Below are 23,750 nucleotides of genomic sequence, written 5' to 3'. Positions count from 1 at the left end.
TTTTAAAACTCTTTCCACTGACTCCTGGGAGCAGTAGTAGATTATAGAACAGGTGGTGTGGGCGGTAGCCTGGGTCTCAAGCCTTCAAGGGGGCTAACGGCTAACCAAACCACCCACAGAATTTTATACTCAGAAGGGCCTTCACCCATTAAATCCTCATACATCTGCTCCTGCTCTTAATACACATGTATACATGAGCCATTTCAGGACATTTGAATGTCCTCCAAATGTTCTAAAACTGCAGATTGAAAGCAGGCAGAAGGGTCACACCCCCCATTCCACTAGAAGCCGATTCTTGTAACATATGTAGGAAGTGACTCCAGATTTGTAGGATCTACATTAATCATATAGCCCAGGGCTTAGGGCAGCCATAATCCACCTCTGCCTTTGAGACACATTAGTGTATCACACTCAAGAAAGACTCATAATATGCAAAATCACGGATGGATGTGGCAATTCTCTAGCCCCAACAGAAGTTGTACCTTGGGGTTCCTTAATGAATAGCTCTTCTCCAAATGACGAGCAAAGTGTATTGGCACACTGAAGATGCTGATACAAATTAAATAATGAAAGGAAGGATGTATCAACATCCTGCATCTCCTTGGTTGCCTAATTGAGGCACATCCCACCAATTTGTGTGTCTCATTGATCTATGGCAGTGGTGGCGAACCTATGGCACAGGTGCCAATGGGCACCCTTGCCATTACCCCAGTGTAGAGTTCACCCATTGGGCTATTCAAACAACTAGGATTATTTTTACTGTAATTTACTTGTTTGTTTCTTGGGTCAAGCAAGTTTTAGGAAAACCAAATACAAATCAGTGAAGAGAACTCACATTCCGCTGACATCAACATTTACCACATTTTACTCTTTTATATATCTACAAGATCTGACAATTTTGTTCCATTTTGACTTATTTTTCGTTATTTTACTCCGGAGCCAAAAAGATTTAAAGTGACCATGTTGTGATGTTTTTTTACATGTAGAAGACACTTCTTGCATATTCAGAGGCTGCTCAGTAAACGGACTTGTTAGTCATTCCCACGCGTTTCACACCTGCATGTGGCCAACGTGCCGCTGAGACAGGCACTATAAATCTTGATGAATAAGATGCAAAGTCACCGTTTTCATTATAAATGCAGCTAATTTGCTTGAATAATTTCATCATTTACCATAGAGGTTCAAGAATAATTAAGTCTGAATAATCAGAGGGATAAATTAATAAATGAAGAAATGAAATATGTAATGCTGGACCTTAATGAGCGGAAAATGTCATCCTACGGGAGTACCTTATCCTATTGCAAAAGATAACCAAATATGGATACAAATGTAAATTCCCACACATGTTATTGAACCTTGTTCCATCAGAGTAATTTCAACATCTTCATCACTTTTTTGCGGACACTTTTTCCATTTAGTGATAAATCTAGAATTTCTGTAAATACCACCCCCCCCCCCCCCCAACCAGTGGTGGAAATGTTCTCCTCTTACCCAAGGGATGCAACCTCTCCACACCCGACTCCTGTGTTCTCTACTCAACCATTCATAGATTCTCCTTTTCACCACCGTCTTACAACTGATGAAGCTCCCACAACCATGAGCTTAAGCATATGGGGCACCACTGCAGTATTGGGCCTTAGAGCAGAAGCTCGAAAAAAGGTTTGGCTCATCATAGATGTTGTCTACAAGGAAAAGCTAAATCAGATGTTATAATCATGCAGGACTCGTTGGCCGTCAAAAGATGTGGTGGACACATTCAGTCCATGGGCCTTGTGTTTGATATGTGAGGGTATAAAATATTCAATGATAGGAAACAAGACTGCAGTTTATTTTCCACCTTCTCTTTGTGGAGCAGCAGGAGAAGACTTCCGATCTGTCGGAGAACACTGTAAAGCTGTTACGTCATACTGGAATGTGCCGACTCCTTCAGCAGCCATGATTTATTGGAATATGTGACAGTCTCTTAAAAAATATAGAACATACTCAAGAAGTTTCAGTATTCACGTGACAAATTAATACCAATGAGACACATGAAGCAAAGGTAATTTAAGGCATCAGCTGCTGGAAAGCCCCTTTAATACATCTTTAGTTGCAGTGACAATTTAAATATTGGAAGTTGTGGATTAGTAAATAGGTGGAGGACCATCATCTATTAGCCAATACTGCTACAAAAAACATTTACTTCTCCGTAGGACTAATTGCAACCATGTCTTATAGTTTAGGGAAGTTGCAAATACATTTTCTAGGATGGGAAAAGGAAAACTATTTCTCAAGTGCTACCACTTTTCCACCCCTGCAAAACCATTTTGCATATTCCTTACTCAGAATTTCCACCCATGGAAGGGTAGGTATGGCCTTTAGGACTGTACCAATGGAAAGGGACTCCTGTAAAGGAATGAATCACTTTCTGACCTATATCTATGGACTCTCACCTTGCCAAACCAGTTTCCTATACTGTACTGATGAGATTCAATGACATCAGAACAGGGCTGTCTATTTGTTTTAGAGAATATATTCTGGTTTGGCTACTACTGTATGTCATTTAACTAGGCTTCTTCAAAGTCGGACATTGGGGTCTTATTTTGGTAAGGAACTGTCTTATTTATGATAGCAATAGATGCATAGTTTACTTTTTTCCATTATTGAAAATGTAATTGCTAATTCCTTAACAAGAAGCCCCATATTGCTTTAAAGCATAACTGTAAAGTTACTGACAAAAACTTTGATAAAAATTCCAACGATACCTGTATCATGCTGCCAGCTTCTTTATAGGCTGATTTATATCTGGTATAGTTAACAATAAATTCAGATTCAGCTATTCCCAATGTGGGTGGGCACTTCCAGGTTGTGACATCAGCTCAGGGCAATGAAGCCAGAACAGGACAACATTTTTGTAATTGGATGCATGAGACATGACTACAGGTCCTACAGTCCCTCTCAACAAGCCACCTCTCATCTCTAGAAGTGCTATACAGTTTCCCTTGGCAACCAGAAAGCATGGAAAATGAAGATTAGCCTGGGGGGCAAGGTAAAACCTCTGCTAGCTGCTAAACAGCTACATATAGCTTATTATAGTAAATTAGAGAAATGCTTATTTTTTCTTAGTGCAGAGTTAGGCAAAAGTTTTTATACTTTACAGTTCTACTTTAAGACTGTAAGCCTTACAAAGCGGTCTTCATAAGGAGAATGAACACCTTCCTGACTATTTTATTCCATGAGAAATGTGCAATGTTTCATTTCTCCTGTGGTGGTGCTACAAGGAACGGAATAGTTACTAATGGGTTTCCCACAGATTATAGTTAGTCACTGGGGTATTATTAACAGGAGACCCTACAATCAGATTTATGATTTTGGGCACAGGAAGTGTCCCGATCTTCTAGGGTTCTCCCGATATCTTCACTATGTTGCCAACTCTAAGTGAACTAGCATAATTAAAATAATATAGAATCAGGACCCTGCCTTGTCTCCCTTATAAAATGCACTGTAATATTTGATACAGAATTACATGCTAACGCTTCCATATTCATTTGCCCTCTACTTGGCTGTCCTCCCTCGAAATACCAAGAGGCATAAAAAAAAAATTCTGAAAAACATGAGATTAGCTTTAGCTTTCCAACAGTTATTTACATTGATGAATAACCCTAATTGAATAAAATAGACTTGTGGTGCTGAGCTAATGCCTTTAAATGCCTTGTCTTGTGCAATTAATATTCCCTTGTCATATATCCATTTAAGCTGTGGGAAGAATGCCCTCGTCTCGTATGGCTGTCACTGTTAAGGAATGATTTTGTCAAGTGAGCCCGTAGAGACCCGCTTGATTCATAGCAAAAAGACTGTGGCCTTGCAGAATATAGAAGAAATGTTGAGTTCATTTTACATCTTGTGTACAAGGATATTAGAAAAGAAAAAATAATCCGGACTCGGACATTAACATGACAGCTGGCACCGAGTATGCCAGGAATGTGGCACTCGCAACATTTAGACCTGACTATTGTCCGCCTATTGCTAGACTAATCTACACAGAACAAGAACAATTCTGACTGATGCATAATATATTGAGGCAAAATTTGAGTTTCCTAAGCAAAAATATTATTTTCGTCAGTTAATTTGCCATGAAAAATATCTGTTGGTCAGACTGGACCGATGGACAATAATAGACCATAAGTATCTAACCTTTTCTTTCTACAAATCTCACTCAGGACTGTTTTTTATTAAACAAAACTTTTACAGCATTGGGATGGCTACCTTAATGAACATCTGGAAGGTGAACCATATTTGACTAAAAGTCGTGTCCACTCTTGAGTTTGGGCAAATTTTTACTAAGGGCTTTAATTTCTCATTATATAACTTTAAAGGGAACCTGTCAGTTAAACTAGCTCACACTATCTAAACATTTCTTTGAAAACTGCTATAGCCCTACAATAGTGATGAGCGAGTATACTCGTCCGAGCTTGATGCTTGGTCGAGTATTAGCATACTCGGACCGGCTCGTTGCTCGGACGAGTATTTGCCCTGCTCGATAACGAGCATTTAATTTAAAAAAAAAAAAGTGAAGAACAGTAAAAAGATACAATTAAAACATTTAATTTAATTGTTTAATTGAAGAAAACAGTGAAAGAACACAGTGCAGAACAGATTGCAGATGTTCGGGAACATCTGCAATCTGTTCCGGAGACACGCGTGCAGAACGGTGTTCTCCGCAATAGTATTTGAAGAACAATATGTGTGAAGAGCACATTACAGATGTTTGGCAACATCTGCAAGTTGTTCTTCACACATATTGTTCTTCAAATACTATTGCGGAGAACACCGTTCTGCACGCGTGTCTCCGGAACAGATTGCAGATGTTCCCGAACATCTGCAATCTGTTCTGCACTGTGTTATTTCACTGTGCTCGTTCAGTTTGTAATTTTACTGAAAAATGCTCGGGTCTCCCATTGATTTCAATGGGGCTCGTTACTCGAAACGAGCACTCGAACATCTGGAAATGTTCGGCTCGAGTAACGAGCACCCGAGCATTTTAGTGCTCGCTCATCTCTACCCTAAAACTATCCCTATTTTATTCTTCCCCATTCCTGTAAAGTTCCACAATCCGTTCATAAAGTTGACTCACCACCCATGCACATTCTTGTTCTTTCAACTCGGCTGTGCCTCCAGCTTCATGATTGACAAGAGGTGTAGCAAATGAAAGGTCATTTGATCTCTATCTATCCATGGACAATCCATCTTACAGGACCTTTTGATAGAATTGATATATAAAACTTAAGATCCTAGAAGGTAGATTGGACATAGACAGTTAGGATCACATTTTATGGACAATTTGTGGACCAAAATTTTGACTTTGAATTTTTTCAAACTTTTTAAAATACAATTTCCTTTCCTGTTGTTTTACTATTTTTAAATCATCCCTTTAGCACCATCTCATCCAACCACTAGCCAGCTCGACGTTTATGCACTGGAAGTTGACTGAAACTGAATTTTTTTTTGGCTTTGTTGTTAGGAGGGAACTTTAAAGAAAGTACAGACGCCTCAGGCTGTGTTATTGGATTGATTGAGAATAAGCAGCCATTCAATTGCTTAGGACTTCAATTATATTTTTGTTCTCGGAGCAAACTCTTAAAAAAAAAAAAAAATGAAGAAAAAAGTTTGACATAGATTTTTGTTTATGTTTAGGGAAAGGTAGAAATGTATACCATCACTCTTAGTAATATTTCCCCCCCAAGCATCTGCTTCCCGTGCTAGAACAGGTGCTTAATCTTCAAAGGTTTGTGAATTCTCATTAAGAATACATTTTGGATGCGTCTGCTAATTCTATCCCCGAAAGCTGTAGTAGGGCTTAATTTTACTCATTAATACAAATGTGCTTTGGCAACTTAGGTAAACACATATAAAAAGGGCACCTTCTGCATTATTGAGTGGCACAGACTCTTACTTTGGACTAGATAAAGTTTAGGAAAATGTTGAAAATTATTACAAATTCCAAAAATCTGAATGTGGACTAGGAACGTCGATCTTGTCTCGAGAAGCTTCTGATCTTCCATGAAGTTGCTGTAAGCAAACTATAAACTTAAAAGGCTTGAAGAATACTGAGATATTAAGATACAAAGAAGATTGATTTTTTTTATTTTTAACTGTAGCTGGAGTGAGTTTAGTATTGACGGGCGCTGTCATGTAGCACAGTCTGCTTTCTGTTATGATGACCATAGGGGGTTCTGTTTTAACAAAAAGTCAAAGTGGCAAATGTGTTTTTAGTTTTAACTGTGTGGAGGAAGTTAACATCATCTACTCGGGTTTAACCACAGGAAAATATATCTAAAAAAACTTTCTTAAAGGAACATTTAAAATATATATAAAACAAGTTGATGCTACAATAATACAATGAAATGGGCCTGTGTTATCTTCTTTTCATAGGGCTTTTCATGACTGAGAATGGGCTGCCTCATCCTAGTCTGAGCAATGGGGTATTTACTCTCCCAGTAACCTGTATTGATTTTCATGACATCCGTCTGTCTGCTGCAGACTTTGCTCTGCTTCACTGATAGTTAACTTTCTGCAATTGAAAAAAACACTTTCCAATCCCCTTGGCATCCTTCAACACCGGGCTATGGATTCTTATATAAGTTCTTGTGACTCAGTACTTGTTGAGTCATATAGTCTTCTACTTGACTTGCTGTGTTATTCTGTGTGCCTAGTGATTTTGTACTGCATTGTCCTCTTAGTTTTGACCATCATTTGGTGAATTTGGTGAATGTTTGTATTGAATGTTTTTGTCTCAAAGTTAGCATTTTAGTTTTGTTAGGAAACATTGACTCGTTTTCTACCTACCACCAAGGGTAGGCCAAACAAGTCGGCAGGGACAACTGAGAAGGAGGTTAATTTAAGGACCCAAAATCTTTGTCTGTGGTACGTCCCCTGACCCTGCATAGCAAGCAACTTGTAAAGTGATCCAAAAAAAAAATGAATTAAAAAAAATCTATTTTTTTTACGTGTCCCAAGAAACTTTCATTCCTCCAGAACCAATGCACATGAAATTATGGATAAACAAGAAATTAAAACTTTGGCTGATTTTCTCAAAGCTGAGAAGCAGCTGGCTACTGCAGATCTCCTTCCCCTACCCATCTACAATATTTTCAGCTAAAATATGGTAGGCTGATTCCATTCATTCCAGTAGTTGTTACTTAGTTAAAACTTTAGAGGGAGTTTGGCTGATATGAACCCCTAAACTGAAGCTTATAAACATATTGTTTATAAACAAAAGTATTTGTTATTAGAGTTTCCTTAGGGCTTCACCTTGACTCCTATATCTCCAAAAAGGAGTATGTGCAAGCTCCTATCTCCAATTTAGTTTATGCGAGTTGTGGAAGGGTAGGTTGATACCATAACACTCATGTATGCATGGTCTCTTGATTTCTACCTCCTTGGGGTCTTGATATAGGGAGATCGTGCCAGCCAATGACATGACCTAAATTTTGTCATATTATATTGAAATAGCTTTATTAATAGTTGAGCTTAGTTGGAGGCATATCTCCAAGTTAACTATGTAAGGCAGAGGTATGCAGGAACTTGAATTGGATCTGCCTACTGGGCTTGAGCTCACCCGAACCGCAATGCCAGAATTTTGGGTTCGGCCTCACCCCACATATTTTACATATTTGAATGGAATTTTTCCTAGGCTGATTGTTCTACGGTGATGTCACAGGGAGCAACAATCCAAGGGGAAATAGTCAGAAAGTGAACGCTTTCCTTACAGAGACTTTGCAAGTTAAGACCTTGCAGGCATGTGGAGACTTATAGCCGTTGATGCTCCACTAGGGATTCTGGAAAATATGCAAACATGTTTACCTTATATAATCCTGGAAAACATATTTGCATATTTCTCAGAATCCCCTAAACGTTTGGCTTTAATCCTGAGTCATGTCCTTTTTTTAGGTTTCCTGAAAGTCATACTTGATGTAAAGGGGACTGCCGTAAAATGTAGCCAGAAGCAATGTATTCCTTATCCCCTCCTGGAAAACGTATTTGCATATTTCCCAGAGGCATTTAAAAAGTTAACGCCTGTGCTTAGTGCCAGTGTTACCAATCGTGGGTGTTACCGGTGAATGTCCACGTTTGGGTGCCCGAACCAAACTTTTATTCAAAGTTTGGATGAACTATGACAATGAACCAAACAATGATCGATTGATCGCTACTCTACTACCAACCTCTAATGCCAGCCAAGACTGCCATATAGCCTAAATATGTAACACTCATTAAGATAACTTTCTCCATTATGATTTCTTATCTTAAAAGACAACAAAATACAATGAAAAGGCACTCAATCCAAAGAGGTAGTACAGTATATTGTGCAGGCTGGTTCCCCACCTTCATTGTTGCTGAAATCTTGTGTATGTATGTACTGTAGATAGTGTCAGGTTGGGATGATTAGAGCTCACTAGAAAAAAGTGGATCCTGAGATCCACAACTTTATATTCACATGCCAAAATGTTTTGAAACCCTCCGGCAAGTTCCTACAACAAAGAGAGCCAAGTTTCTTTTATTCAGTAGTAGCTTGCCTCATAGCTATTGCATAGAGGGTTGTAGCCCTGGGGGCTTGAACTTTGGCCCTCTTAGCCATATTTATATACAGATGCTTGGAGAATATATTCTTGAAGGGTTTGTCCAGGTTTCAAATATAATTGTATAATCCTTGGTGGGACTAGAAAATAATGAAAATCTTATACTCACCTCCTCCAGCGCTCCTGTTCTCCTGCAGCGCTGTCCATCATAAATAATAATAATAATTCTTTATTTATATAGTGCCTACAGATTATGCAGCGCTGCACAAAGCATGCCAAATTGGTCCTGTTGGGCTTCTGTTTGTTTAGAGAGGACTGTGCCCCTGTCCCGACCACTGCCACGTGCCTGCTACAGCATCAGTTTCCATGTTTATCAGGTGCGCTGGAGTAGGTGGGACAGGGATTGGTGGCACCCTGCAGGTGAATGTGAGCACTGAAGGAGGTAAGAATAAGATTTTTATTGTTTCCTTGCCCCCCCTCCAGCCTTTTATAAAAAAATTTAAAAGCCTGTACAACCCCTTTAATATCAGTATGATGTACAGTACATTTTCTCTGGAATGCACCACTCCTGCCTTGTACCCAACAGGGGTCCTCCAGTTCCTCTATGACTCAATGAATGAAACTCTCCAAAAAGCTGAAAAAATCCAAATACACCTGCGTCTACTGTGTTAAAGTCTCTTATTATATATGAAGTTTAAACAAATTGTATTGTAGAAAGTCTACACAAGGATAAGTACTACCTTAATGAATGTATAAAAGAAGACAAAGTAGCGTTGTTACTGTAGCATAATGGATAGGTTCCCTCCTCCCTGGTTTGGCTGGGCTTCACGTGGCCGCCTCCACTTTTCAGGCTCTGCAGACGTATATTGTATACAATTGATTCTATACCTGAGTCTCTTTTGTCTCTGTACCAAAAAACAATGACAGTTTTACAAAACAGGAAATTTTCACTTGGCAGCAAGACGTAGCAGGAACAATAGACTATTCAAGTCTAGATTTTGGAGTAGAGAGCTTTATTCTGTACGTTTCCATTTACTTCCTAAACTGCAAACTTTACCGTGACAGAGCTGTCCATTTACTGTACAACCTCCAACAGCCGCTGAAATCCCACTTTACGGTGACTCGTTATCCCATCGGCGATGTAAGAGTCTGCAGTTGCATTTGATAGTCATGTTTATGCCGAATCCAGTGATTCTCTCCATAATCCCCATAAAGTCACTAAATTGGAATATTCGTACTTGGTCATGAACCTCACTACAACACACCTACACTTTAGTCTAGGGAATTCCAAATTTCATTTTGGTTGCCTTGACAACCACTTTATCGACGCTTAGACGCGACCGCGTGGATGGCAGCTGTCGAGTTATGAATCACAGCAAGATGATTATTACTGCTTGACATGGGTCATGTTTCTGCACAATGTTTATGCATAATAATGGGCAAGAAGACCCATAATGGAAATTTTTGAATACGGGTCCATTGTACTGTAGTTTGCCTGTAATGTAGATGAGTCTAGACTAATGTGTTTGATATTATCGTCTCTTCTGAATGCAATAAGCTAATTATAGCATGAAAGTATCTGTTCCAATGATAGACCCAGTGGTGTGATCCAGGGAAAGGTGTTGTAAGGATAGTCTGTTTGGGTGGACAACTGGCGCCAAACTAAAACAACCCTACCTTTCTTTCTTGAGGTTCAGCAGAATAGGGATCTATAGCTAATGTTTTTAACCTGTATTCTACATTAATACCCGTTACCGTGCTCTCTGAAGACCAGTGCCAGACTGGAGTTTATTATGCCCACCAGATAGAAAGACTATGATGTCCAAAGTTTACAAAAAGGATCCTAGACACCTTGAAAAAGAGTTGCTTTGTTCCCAGCTTATTGGGACCATTCCTGTGGTTAGAAAGAAGAAAATTGTCCGCTCACCCAATCACGCTTCTCCTCCTCCAAATGCTCTTGCCATGTGAGGGGTGCACGCTTCACCGATCCAAAATATGTTCAAGAATAAGGTACAGCAGCACTTAAAATTCCTCCACACGGATACTTCCATAAAAAACCTTCTTTATTGAATTACAAATAAAATATGGATGGATACACAAAGGACCTACGCGTTTCAACGCTATCTCATCTTAGTCAGGACTAAGACGGGATAGAGTTGAAACCCATGGTCTAGTGGGTTGTTCTAGTTATTCTCCTTTGTAATTATTGCAGGCTGGCCCATCTCCTGATATTCGTATTCCCTAGTAGGACATATGAGCAGGTTTTGTCTTTAAGTGACAAAAAACATTTGTGGTGTTCTATTTTTGGGCCAAGTTATGAAGGCTAGAAAAATATGTCAGAACATCGAAAAATTGGCAACTCTTATGTGTTGCTCCTGGTTTGCAGTGGTAGGTTGCTACCAAAAGTAATTCAAGGAAGAACATTCAATCATCTGGTAACAGGGTAAAGACCGAGCAAATCTTAGATGTAGGGCAATAGGACATCTTGTTGAATCTCACAGAAGAGCGTAGGCAGCACAAGAAGCTGAAAATTGGTTTGATGGGCAACTTCAAAGTCTTGTAGAATTCATTCCTTTATGTGTTAGAGCTGTTCAGGTTGTGTGAGACCTGCACAATATTATGGAGATAGTGTATTAATGTTATGGCTGATCTGTGTGTATTTATATTGTAGACCTTCACCTTTTTCATGGAATCTATTGTATGTGTTATATATAGAAAGACCTGGCAGGGATCATAGTGTATGGAAATCATATTCAGATGTTGACATCTTTGCTCTTATCTGACTCAGTAGAACGATGCACTGTGGGAAATCCCTTATTTGCATCATATCTGTATTCTCATTTGCATCTTATCAGTTCCCAGAGCCCAAGTATGTGCCGCACGCTGTGCTTTTGATGTGTTGCCAGTAACAAGAACTTTGTGGCATGTAGATGTTCTTAAAATGCCAGTCAGCTATTCTTCTGTGATTAAGACTCAAGCACAGACTCTGCACATCCGGCCTGGGATACCTGTGGCTCTCCGGCACATACTGTGACTTGTACCTCCACAGCTGCTGTGGTGCCATGTAGGCTGAACATCTGACAGAAGGTAGATACATTCAATAATAAGTCATAATAAGAACAGATCGAGGGTCTTTGTTGTATTATTATTTTCATTATCTTCGTCTATTGTCAGAGTTGAAACCGATCATGAATAATACAAGGATATATCATACAGCCAGCGTCATGAAAGTAGAGATGCTGGTCTTGTGGCACTACCACTTTATTTTAAAGGTCAATGGGGTCAAAGTGGTCAACCACAATAAATGGGATAAACTGTAGATGGCATAGCCTTACAATACATAAGGGCTTATTTACTAAGGGTTGCGGATCAGACTTTCATCGGTTTGTTCGCCAGTTTTGATATTTGTGCAGCTTTGAAAGGCACTCAACAGGGGTTTGCATTGGGATTGTTTTGCATGCGATCATGCAGCACAAATTGGGGGCCGTGCCAGCGGACGAGCCGACTGATTCAGACTGAGTTTGGTATTTAACTTTCAAATTGTGTCGCAAGATAAAGCACTTGCATGCACCGGGAAGATGAACTCCGTCAGATCTGAGTGGGGAAGCGACACATGCAGGATATTGGGCGCACAATCTTAGTGAATCACGGCACACTACGTGATCGTCAGACAATGCACTTTCAGTGAACTCCTCCAGACGGGTAAGTAAATGCGTCCCATTATCCTTGTCTGCATTGGGGAAAGGACTCCAGATTAGATAGAACCTAAGAGGAAAGCAGGCAACCATTTTCAGTAGTTTTGATACTTCCACTTTTATATGAACAGACTTTCAAGACATAGAAGAAAACACAAACTTGATGCAATAGATCAGTGATGGCGAACCTATGGCACGGGTGCCAGAGGTGGCACTCAGAGCCCTTTCTGTGGGCACTCAGGCCATCAGCCTAGGACAGAGTTCGCCAAACAGGACCAAATCCATCAAATCTTCCTGCAGTCACAGGCAACTTATAAGATGTTGCTCTCGGCACTATTTTACAGCGACACTTCATTGACTGTTTGAACTGCTTGAAAAGTGATAAGGTGTTAAAAGAACTGCATTATCTTTGGAGGTCCTCCTGCTGGACCCACCATTCTTCCTATACAGAGAGACCCTGGAGAGAAGCTACAATGAAAGTCTGAATTTGCCCTCCTTCTTTCAACTGTATTGGTGGCATCAGGTGGCCCATACAATTAAAGAAGTGGAAGAACAGATAGCAATAAGTTACTGCTTAAAATGGCACACATGTATTATGAGGAAGGCCTCACCCTCTAGTACATGAAGGGGGATTATTGGGTGCACTATTTTGCACAATTGACTAGGCTTTAATTATATACCAGGCATGTTAAGAAATATGATTATTGTACATTTCAATGTTTAAGGGGTTCTCCATCTTGAAAAAAAATAGCTTAAACAAATACTTAATTATCACATTCAATGTTCCACCCATTAGTGACGAAAACACAAAAGGAATGGCTGAAAAAAAAACAAGATTTATTTTCTATAAAAGCCAAATCAGAGTTCAAACCTTTAGGTCCCTTCCACACTAGCGAGTGTGATGCGATGAACTCGCATTACACTCGCAACGCAAGCTGCCGGGAACGCACGGCCCGAACGCTGCACCGCGGGAGTGAACTCAGCATGTCAGTTCACTCCCGCGGTGCAGCGTTCGGGCCGTGCGTTTCCGGCAGCATGCGTTGCGAGTGTGATGCGAGTTCATCGCATCACACTCGCTAGTGTGGAAGGGGCCTTACTCTTTGAGATTCTGTGAAATAGCCTGAAAGAGAGGACATCACAAAAGATATCCCAGAAATAATGATAAATTCAGATATAAATACTACTACTAATAATAAAAATAATAATGCTTTATTTATATAGTGCGTTATAGTACTCAAGATGAGAGTGAATGAGAGTAACAATTAGGGCTCAAGAGGTTTCCCTGGTCAAGAAAGGACAGATTCTAGCAATGTTTTTGAGGTACGAGCAACAGGAACGTGCAAGTAATTGTATGTAAGGCACAGATGGAAGGTCTGCTGCTTTGGAGTTATGGTGACAACTCTAAAGGAAATACAGATGTCAGGGTTAGGTTGATTATTAGATGGTGGAAAGACGAGAAGGCTAATAAGCAAAGTTTTAAAAGTTGATTTTAAAAGTAAAGGGGCCATAGATATAAAGGAAGATTACCACCATCCCATGGTAACATGTTTAATTACTATTATTATCATTATTTATGGATCAACATTATTCCAAAATAGTGAAACAATGCACAAAGCGTTGACTGGGGCAGAATTTTGAATAAAAAGGGTTGTATCTGTGTGTTTGGTGCCCTTGACGGTGTGTTTCCGAAAATACCTCCTTCCAACAAAAAGAGACTAGATAATCTAGACCACAAAAGCATAAAAAGATAAAATCACTCCTGCGCTGGCTAAGTAAGTGAAAATGGTGCTTGAAAGAATAAATATAACAGATTACAGCCTGATAAATGAAGTGTGTGCTTGGATATCCCTGAGGAAGGAGGCAGTGGCCTTCAAAACTAGTTGGTAATCAGTTGTGTATACCCAGGTGACGTCACCACAGCAGGATTTTTGTATCTGCAGTAGGGTGAGAGCCACAGGCCGGGGCTCACCTACACTCACAGTATAGTGGATATTTTATGAGCTCTCAAAAACCCAGCAGCACCCACCTAGTTTTTAGTATATCTTTAATGGGTTGACTAGATAAAGACAAAAAATGTGCAAGCCAGTGAGTCCTAATTCTGAACCCACCAACCTTGGCTTATCTACTTTCTTGTTCTACCATACATGGTAGTCAGTATCAGGTCGACAATCCGCCCATGTGCCCCAATGCAAAACACAGAGACAAAGATGAAAGAGTACAAACAGAGAAGAGTAGTGTCCAGAGCCAAGTCACAACAAAGAGAACACAATCACAAAATGGTAGAGTAGACTGAACAAGAGCCAAAGATCAGGATACCAATGACAGATAAAAAGAGAATGAACAGAGTAACAAGAAATTATGGAGCCATATAGGGTGAACTCTATAGCCAGCTCCATAGGAAGAGAGGCCCAGACAATTATGTGATCTCAGACCCTTGCCTTCAATAGTGATTAGGCAAGAACTAAGACATTTGTACAATACATAGAGCTGGTGACTAGAGTGAGGAACTGTCAATCACAAGATTTTAACTAACCATGAGCCAGAGCTTTTGGGAGAAAGAGATGGGTGTCCTTAATCAATCCAACATTACAGCCAGCTAAACCCATGTTCACACTGCACAGAAATTAGCAAAGCTAAAATACGTCCCATCCTCAGCCATCCTTCACACCCTTCAAGATGATGTCACAGAAACATGGTGCAAAATTACTCCTCCATATTGTACATACCAGTTTTTTAAGGGACAGGGAGTAATTTTTTTCTAAAGAAGGATCTACAGTATGGATGAGCAAATGATCCAAGCTTTGAAACAGATTTGGTCCAAATTGAATCAGTCTGAACCATTCTTGCACTGGATTGGTATATAAACCCCTCTTGTCCTCAAAAACACAGGCTTTACATGAAAATCTCATATCTTAATTTTTTGTTATGTGTGTGCTCATAGTAGAGTGTATAGATGTAATGTTACCATCGGTATGGAATAGGGAGTTGAGTATAAGCATCTACCATCCATTATATATCTGATCACATTAAATAACAGCAGCCTCCATGGAGGATGGAGAGGCATAGAAGTCCATGGAGGCTGCTGTTATTTAATGTGATCATAGGTAGATGTTAATCTTACCAGTTATAGGTAACACTACTTCATGACATGAAGTGTTGAATGGTAAGGAGCCATAAGGCATGGGAAGGAGTAGATGGGAGGGGCTGACCAAGCAAGACACGTCCCCTCTGATGATTGGTACAGGGAACCTGTCAGTAGATATTGACCGAATACACTACCAGTATGTTGCCAAGCAGCTGAACACCTTCCAGATTGTGTTTCTTTCAGTGTGATGGCATCAGCCAGAAAATCTATTTTCAAGTGAGATGTAAGTTGGTTGTATAAATTCAAGGAGGTGGAGATTTTATCACTGAAGTCAAGCTCTCTCTTCCTTAGAAAACCTCTTCACTGTAATTGATGGTCCTGCATCTAGATACATCACTAACCAGATCTCCTGAAGTCTGATGCATGATGTCAGTCACAGAGGAGGAGGCGTTCACAGCCTCCTTGACTCCAGTGTTATACACTCCGCCTCCTTGACTTTATACAACCAATTTACATTTCACTTCAAAGTAGATTTTCAGTATGATCACCCTAGGACATGAAAGAAACAAAAACTATAAGGTGTTATGCTACTTGAATATATTTTAGGAGTGGTTTGTTAGGCCAATTGCTAGTGATAGGTTCCCTTTTACGATAACAAAGTTCATTTTATGGGGATGTGAGGGAAATACATATTAGTTAAAAGAAGGGTGTCGTTTAGTAAACAGGGCTCTAAAGGAACCTGTCACTAGCTGTATTTGTGAACATGCGGCGACAGGTTCCCTTTAATAAGATGAAGAACAGAATAACTGAGTATTTATTTCATTGCAATATGTGTGTCTATAATTGGGATAACAGCCAGATTTTTTTTTTTTTTGCACTTGTATATAAAAAAAAGCATCCTGTAATAATATTTTACATAAATATCCATTAGATGCATCGGCATATACAGTGTCAAAGGAGCAATTTACTTCTGCAAGTATTGTGTATGCACTGATCAAGCAGGGGATGCTAGAGGATTACACCTACGCCACCTGTAGCTTGATGATTAGACTGGAAGTATATATGTACAGATACATTACCTCTATATACTGAACTATTTGTAGAAAGGTGAAGTCATATAGTGAAGCACAATGCGTAGAAACCTCTGTGTGTAATCTACATTCTTGTCTTAGAGGGTCGATGCTGATTATCTCATAAATCTATTTTTTTTTTAAAGTAAAATATGTAAATTGCAAAGTCTTGTCGCTGCAGTTGCCACAGTAACTTCCTGGGATTTGTGCCAAGCTGGTTACTGATATATTGTATCATGTTGTTACATTATCGGTGTAAGAAAACTATCAGCACAAAGGAAACTATTTAACAATGAAAATAAACATCTGAAAATGTCTGAATTTCTGGAGGCGCAAACAAGACAACCTCAATTTTCTGTAAAAAGAAATCTTACGTGAGAGCGATAAAGGATTTTTATATGAGTGTTGCCCTCTAGGGGATGTTTTTAAGCTGTCAGGTTGTCCTTAATTATCGGTGAGTTAGCCCAAAGTTAAAGGGGTTATCCGAGTTTAAAAATTTTTTTATGGCCAGGCTGGGGAGGGATAGTTAAACATAATAAACATGGACTTACCTCCTACGGCGCCGCCGATGTCCCGCGCCGCGGTCACTTCGATCCGTGCCCCTGTAAACAAACAGGGGCACAGAGGCCGCGCACAGGGAGCTTCCGGTCCGCGTTGTGGACGGCTCCTCCCATCCGTCCCTATCTCTCAGCGTTGTAAGCGCTGGGAGATGGTGCCCATGGGAGCTTCCAGCCGGCCTGTGCACCCTTGTACTGAAACCGGCGCACGGAGAAGACGGGCCGCGGCGCGGGACATCAGCAGCACCGGAGGAGGTAAGTACATGTTTATTGTGTTTAAATAGCCCTCCCCAGCCATAAAAAAAAATTTAAACCCGGATAACCCCTTTAATATATTTGGGACCATCATATCATTGGGGAATAGGTTGGGTCAAGGTGGGTTGGGAGGGGAGGTGTCAGGACCCCATCTATCTTACGTGAGTTACCTCTAGTATGTTTAGGCCATTTGTTGTGCCAAAGAAGTCTCAGAGAATCAGGAGATAAAGTTGTAGACCAATTTTGCGGTAAAAATAGTGAATTCATTGATCTGTTGTTCTGAAAAAGATGGCTTTATTTGTAGGCAAGCGAAGTCTATGGAGGTATGTGGCCATTCAGATGAAAAACTCTTGTGATTAAGTATAAAAACAGGATCTCCAACTTCTGAAAAGATAAGTTACAATCCAAAAAGTTTAGTCAACAAATTAAAACCTTCTAATCCATATTAAAGATTGATGCAGAAATGAAGGCTAGCAGCCTCCCTTTTATGTGTTTCGGGAGGTACAGAGAAATAATTGTAATTGTCTGAAACGTGTAGTAAGGAGGTTGCTATCCTTCTTTTGTGCATCATTCTGCATTGCGGATTAGATGGTTTTAATATGCTGCATAAACTTTTTAAATGTAAACCTGTAAATGTGAACTTTTTGGAAGCTGGAGATCCTGTTTGAATACTTAACCAGTTGTGTATACGACTTTGGGGTGGATTTCTATTAATGCATTCACAGAAACTCTTCTATGGGGGTCAATGCAAGGAGCGGGGGAGCTGTAGATGTAGAAAAACTCTTGTAACTCTGCCAATGATGACACCGGCTTAAGGAGAACCTGTCATCAGGAGCCCTTTTTCTGGCTCATCATGCCCCCATAGAGAATAATGTGCACATTGCCAAAGTGTTTTTATAATAAAACTGGCTTTTTCCAATAAAAAGAAAAGTTAAATTAAAGTTAACCTTCCTCACTGCAGAGTAGCGTCCAGTGTCCCATGGGAGGGGCCAGTGAGAATTGGTTCTCCTCCCCCCAGGGAAACCGCCCCCTCATGCGTCTATTTCAAAATGAAAAACGCCCATATCTCTCCTATTTATAATAGACACATGACGGAACGGTTTTCCAAGGGTGGGGTGGGGGGAACACTCCTCACTGGCCCCTCCTATGGACACTGCTCGACAGAAAGATAGGTAAACTTTCATCTAACTTTTCTTTTTATCTGGAAAAAACTGTCTTATTATAAAAACACTCTGGCAATGTGCACACAATTCTCTATAGGGACATGGGGAAGCCAGAAAAAAGATTCCTGATGACAGGTACTCTTTACTCAACATATCCAAATGGAGGCTTCCCAGGTGATCCATGAGTACGGAGGAATGGGATCATGTGCCAATTGCCAAACTTTTACCTGTTCTACCTGAGAGGTTGTTGTAGAATCCACATATTTTATTTACCACGATGGATTATACAAGGCAAAAATATTTCATTGTTCTCCAAAATATATTGTAAGTAATGGCAACAGCTCACAAGGACACAAGTTAATTCCACTGATTTACATGTTAAATAAATTTACTTTTAGAAAATCTTATTTTTCTTCCATTTTTGTCCTTTAGCTCCGGAAGGCGGTAATGGACCATATCTCAGATTCTTTCCTGGAGACAAATGTTCCCCTGCTGGTTCTTATTGAGGCTGCTAAGAGCGGTAATGAGAAGGAAGTGAAAGAGTATGCCCAAGTGTTCCGCGAGCACGCCAACAAATTGGTCGAGGTAAGTCTTTGTTTTACATCAAAAGATCAGCTTTTATGTGTGTTGTAAGGAATTAAGGCAGAAGACACAACTAATGGAGTAATAAGGAGCCTGCAACTTCCTAGTTATTTCATGTTTCTAGTAAAGGTAACGGATTATTATTGCAACATGTTGTAGTAAATTACATTTATACAGAATATTGGGGATATCACAAAAAAAATAACCCATCCATTCCTAAATATGCTCAAAAATGTTGTCAAGTAATCAAGTATTAACTGATACATAATTTTCATATTTTGTGTATCAGCACATTTGCAAAGCTTTTTCATTATGGGAACTGCCGCTGACTTGCATTATTGGGGTTGGCTAAGCCAATGGCAAGAATATAGGGACTGTTAATGGAAGAGAAATGAAATAATGTTGTACTTAAAACACAAGATAGTGGAACCTGACCACTAAAAAGTGAAGGTTGTTCTAGTCACAGGCTTCATGCACAGGTTACCCATGCAAAAATAGCCAAGCAATCAACCTTGAGTATTTCAATGCTCCCAATGACTTGAATAGAGAGTAGGTGGTTAGTACTAACCATTGCTTTGTTTTAACTGGGGTAAAGAGACCTCCAATCTCCAAATATCCTGTAGAAACGTAGTAAATACATAAGATGAGAAACAATTTTATTTCCTTCCCACCCACATCAGGTAGGTTACGGGCTAGTGGCACTGTGTGCTCAGAAAGGGGAGAAAAGGCGAATGGAAACTGATGCGGAGACGCATCCATGAGATTCATTCTATCAAAGCTGCATTAGGTATGACGCCAAATTGGCCATACTTATTTATAAGTATGCAGCTACATGCTGTCCTTTTTATTTGGCTGTACAATCACTTAAAGTCATTGGTTGTTAGTAGTGCATTACAATATAGGTGATGTGGGAGGCCGTCCTGGGTCTAAGGCTTCTAGGGTCCCCGTGACCACCAATCAGCAAGTTTGATGCTGCCCTGTAGAGATAATGAAAAGAAGGGCCACCACCCATGAAATCCGGATGTTCTCAACACAAAGGTCCTCCAAAGTTCCTCAAACTCCAGAACTAACCCTTCCCTCCATCCTTTCACAAGTAGTGTGTTTCAAGTACTCTATGAAAGTAGTAAATGCCATTAAATAATTAGGCTACATTCACACTAACGTATGGGGGAAATATATATATATATATATATATATATATATATATATATATATATATATATATACGGCCGGCGTATATATACGCTGTATATATGTCCCCCATACATGGCACTGGTCGCACGGTGCCATACGGGACCAGTACTGTTCAGCACACGTGCGACACTGTACAGTTCCATAGCCGGGAGAAAGATACGACATTATATCCGTATATTTCCCCAGAATCTGGTCCTGTGCTCCATATTTCATTGTGGAGAGGGGCGGGGGTGAGCAGCACTCATTCCCTCCTCCTCTCCCTGACAGCGATATATGGCGGACACACATCATGTGAATGTAGCCTTATAACGGCCCACAATTTTCATACAGCCTTGAGTCCATGGTGGTCTGAATCTGCCCCTGTCGGTTGTGTCCTGCCCCAGCCTGAAACCACAGGCCAGAAACAATGTATTCACCTTCATGGCCACATATTGGATAACACTGCACCTAACGGTTGCTTCGGCGACGAGTATTTACTTGGTTAATTCAGTTTTACCAGCTTTAAATAATTTTAATTAAAATTTTCTGTGTAATATAAAAAACCTCATCAATTACCGAATTCTCTTTCACTGGACGAAAACAGTGTAAAATTGTAAATTTACTGCATGGTATAAAATTAGACGGAGCCAGCTAAGTGGAGACGTAATTATGTAGAGATAGACATTTTCTTTGCCATTTAGGAAAAGAAATAAATGTATTTTCTGAGGTAAATATACAGAGAACTTAATTTTACTGCTCAGTTAGAATTAATCACCAGCCTGGACAGTACAGCACCTTCTCGGGGTATAATTTATTGCACATTGATGCCTTGTGAAGTTTCAAGCAAAGCCACTAATTGATATAACATTTCTATAGGTTTGTAAAATCTCTGATCCCTGGAAAGTAAATTATTGATATTTGGGCTGTATTTAGATTTGAACGGTTTCCCAGAATTATTGGAAAAACCCCTGGGGGCCAGGGCAGGTGTGACCAAAAAAAAGTCTTCATAGCCTGCATTGCATCCAAGTTCAAGTATTGGGGTGGTTTCTATTTCAATGGAACTGCCGACTGGGCTTAAAGTGCCTGGAGTACCCAGTGAGGTAGAATAAGTGATACACTGGGTGCCACCGAGGTCACTGATTGGCCAAAGCAGGTCCCGAGAACCCTTGCAATTCCACCTCAGTTGGCAGATGATGCCGGAACCAGGAGTAAGGTAGTCTTAGTTTGGGGTCTCCTTTGACTATATTGGTCTTAGTTTGTTACTCATGCTTCAATCCCTTGAGGGCTTTCCAGGATTCCTGGTAAACCCTTTAAAGTCTCAGGCAAGGGAGGGGAATTATGTTTAATCATTGTTCTTGGCTCACACTATTTCTAAAAAAAAAAACTACATCTATCAACAAATGTCAACAACAGTTTTAATAGTAAAACTAGGTCCAACATGCAGGGTTAAATTGCCAACGATAAGCCTAAATCACCTCTAGTTGTTGAAAATAAGGGTCCTCATAAAGGATCATGATGTTCTACTGGATTCTCAATGCCACAGTATAGTACAACCGCAAAAAACATTTCACCCTGATGTTGTCAGACAAACCTGCCTTTAGTACTATGCCCATTACTCATAGCCACCATAGTGCCTTAGTATCCATACTAGAGGTTGACTAAAGAACAAGATTCATAATATTAGACCTATAATCTAAGGATCTATAGGTCATCCAGAGCAAGGGTAAAGCCCCATCAAGCTGATTCCAATTTGTGTTGTGAAAAAAAAATTTCCAACTCCAGCTACATCTTTCCATCCTGCATTTTGGATGTACAGACGTACAGTTTGGAAATGTCTGGACTTCAGCCAGACATTCATGTTTAGCATTTGGGCACACCCCCACTGCTAGACCAATCGTGGGTGTTAACCATCAGCAAAGCCATTTTTCGTAGGACAAAGTGACAATCGTAGTGAAATCGGGGATTGCAATTTAAATATTGCCAGCAGCTTTGCCAACAGCATTTAAAGGATTAACCCACTGGGTGTTACTAGTTGGTGGTCCGATTTGGGTTCGGCAACTCCAAACAAAAGTTTGTTCACAGTTCAGCCGTACTCGGCGAACCCAGACCTGAATGTGTCAGCTCATCAATATAATGGTGACAAATTTTCTTTAAACTTGTTCAATCTCAGAAAAAAAACAACAACAAAAAAAAGTCTATAACAGTTGCAGAATCTATTCCCCTTTATGTTAAACCCCTCAGAATATGCAATTCTTTAAAGGCAGTAGAATGTTAAATATATAAAACTTTAATAGGCTGCAATTAAGCTGAATGTATGAGGCCGCTCAGCTCGAGAGATGAATGGCCAATTCTCATTGGATGTAGCCACCTACATAGAGGGACAAGTTGAAAGATGATTCTGTAGTTGGCTGTACGGTAGTAAGGCAGGATCAGCCTGTGTGAGCCTCCCAAGAGTAATATCTGTTAAATTGCTGGCTTTCATAATAGTCGCCTATTCAGGCCCCGAACTAGTAATCATAGCTCCGAGTCTCTGCTACGATCCTGTACATCATTTCTATAGCTATTAAATGCCAAATTTACAAGTTAGCATTTTAATTCCTCCTGTGATATTACCTCTCAGCTCGCTGGCGACAATCCTCTAGGGTCTCATTTCTTTGTCTCAGCCCCTTCACGTCAAAATTGAGAGTTTTTGGAATTTTTGAAAATCTTTTTCCCATTTAACGGCCACCATTCATTCTTGCCGATACCTATTTTGCTTGTTTTGATTAATCTAGGCTTTGTTTGCTGCTGAGAGGTAATTATCAACTGTTTGTTTCTGTTTAACTTGCTTCCTATTTAGTAGATGATAACTCGAAAAAAAATATCTTGTACATAAAGCGGGACCCGAGACAAGCGAATGAATCACGTTTGTTTGGTAATGATATCTGCAGCACTCAGGACGTAGATTTAGATGATTTGTGAGCGGCCAGTTGCTTAGCAGCGATTTTCTTTGAAAATAATAATAATGTAGAAATGCCTATGTTCCTGTCAAGGTTTTCTGGTTTCTCTTTTCTTATAGATGAAATACCACAGTATAATCATTAGACCATGTGCAAAATGCGTGGGATACCCGGGTTCAAAACATAACTGTAATCAGATTGTGCGTCGCATACTGTCGTATCTTCTCATCGTTGTGATGATCAGGAGGGTTGGTTCAGAAACTTCTGAAGCTTTGCGCTACAGTAAAACGAGGGACTTAAAGTTTGGAAAACTTAGAATCTATGAAAGCTTAAAGGGAACTTGTCAAAAGCAAGTTCACAACACTAAACAATCAGGACCCCCTAGGAGCAGGTCCGCCTCAAGCACCCGGCTTACCTTGGCAAATGCCGGGGCCCAAGGGCGCCCTAAAAATATTTTCGGCCCCTGGATCAATTGTACCAGTGACACTTTAAGACACTGTTAGAAATAATCACCTTCCAGCTCCTCTTGTTATCTGCCCCGGCGAGCACAGCCTAAAGACAGAATCCAATACTCACCTTTACTCACTGCCCCGAAGCAGTTCTCCCCCCTGTATGCGATGGCGCTGGAGCCAGTACACATAATGATGTCATCACATCGAGCATTACGGCTTCAGAG

The 23,750-nt window shown here is 40.1% G+C and overlaps 1 protein-coding gene across 2 annotated transcripts in view; it reads left to right on the top strand.

The window, feature by feature from the left end:
• CTNNA2 (catenin alpha 2) overlaps positions 1–23,750 on the top strand; it is a 1,396,423-nt gene that overhangs the window by 1,086,096 nt on the left and 286,577 nt on the right. For both annotated transcript variants that reach the window (XM_072126314.1, XM_072126313.1), the window contains exon 9: positions 18,813–18,965. In XM_072126314.1, coding sequence (XP_071982415.1) covers positions 18,813–18,965 — 153 coding nt within the window. The remainder of the gene's footprint in view (positions 1–18,812; positions 18,966–23,750) is intronic.

This window comes from Engystomops pustulosus, chromosome 1, assembly GCF_040894005.1.
Source record: "Engystomops pustulosus chromosome 1, aEngPut4.maternal, whole genome shotgun sequence".
NCBI lineage: Eukaryota > Metazoa > Chordata > Amphibia > Anura > Leptodactylidae > Engystomops > Engystomops pustulosus.
This window is presented reverse-complemented; position numbering and strand designations above follow the sequence as displayed.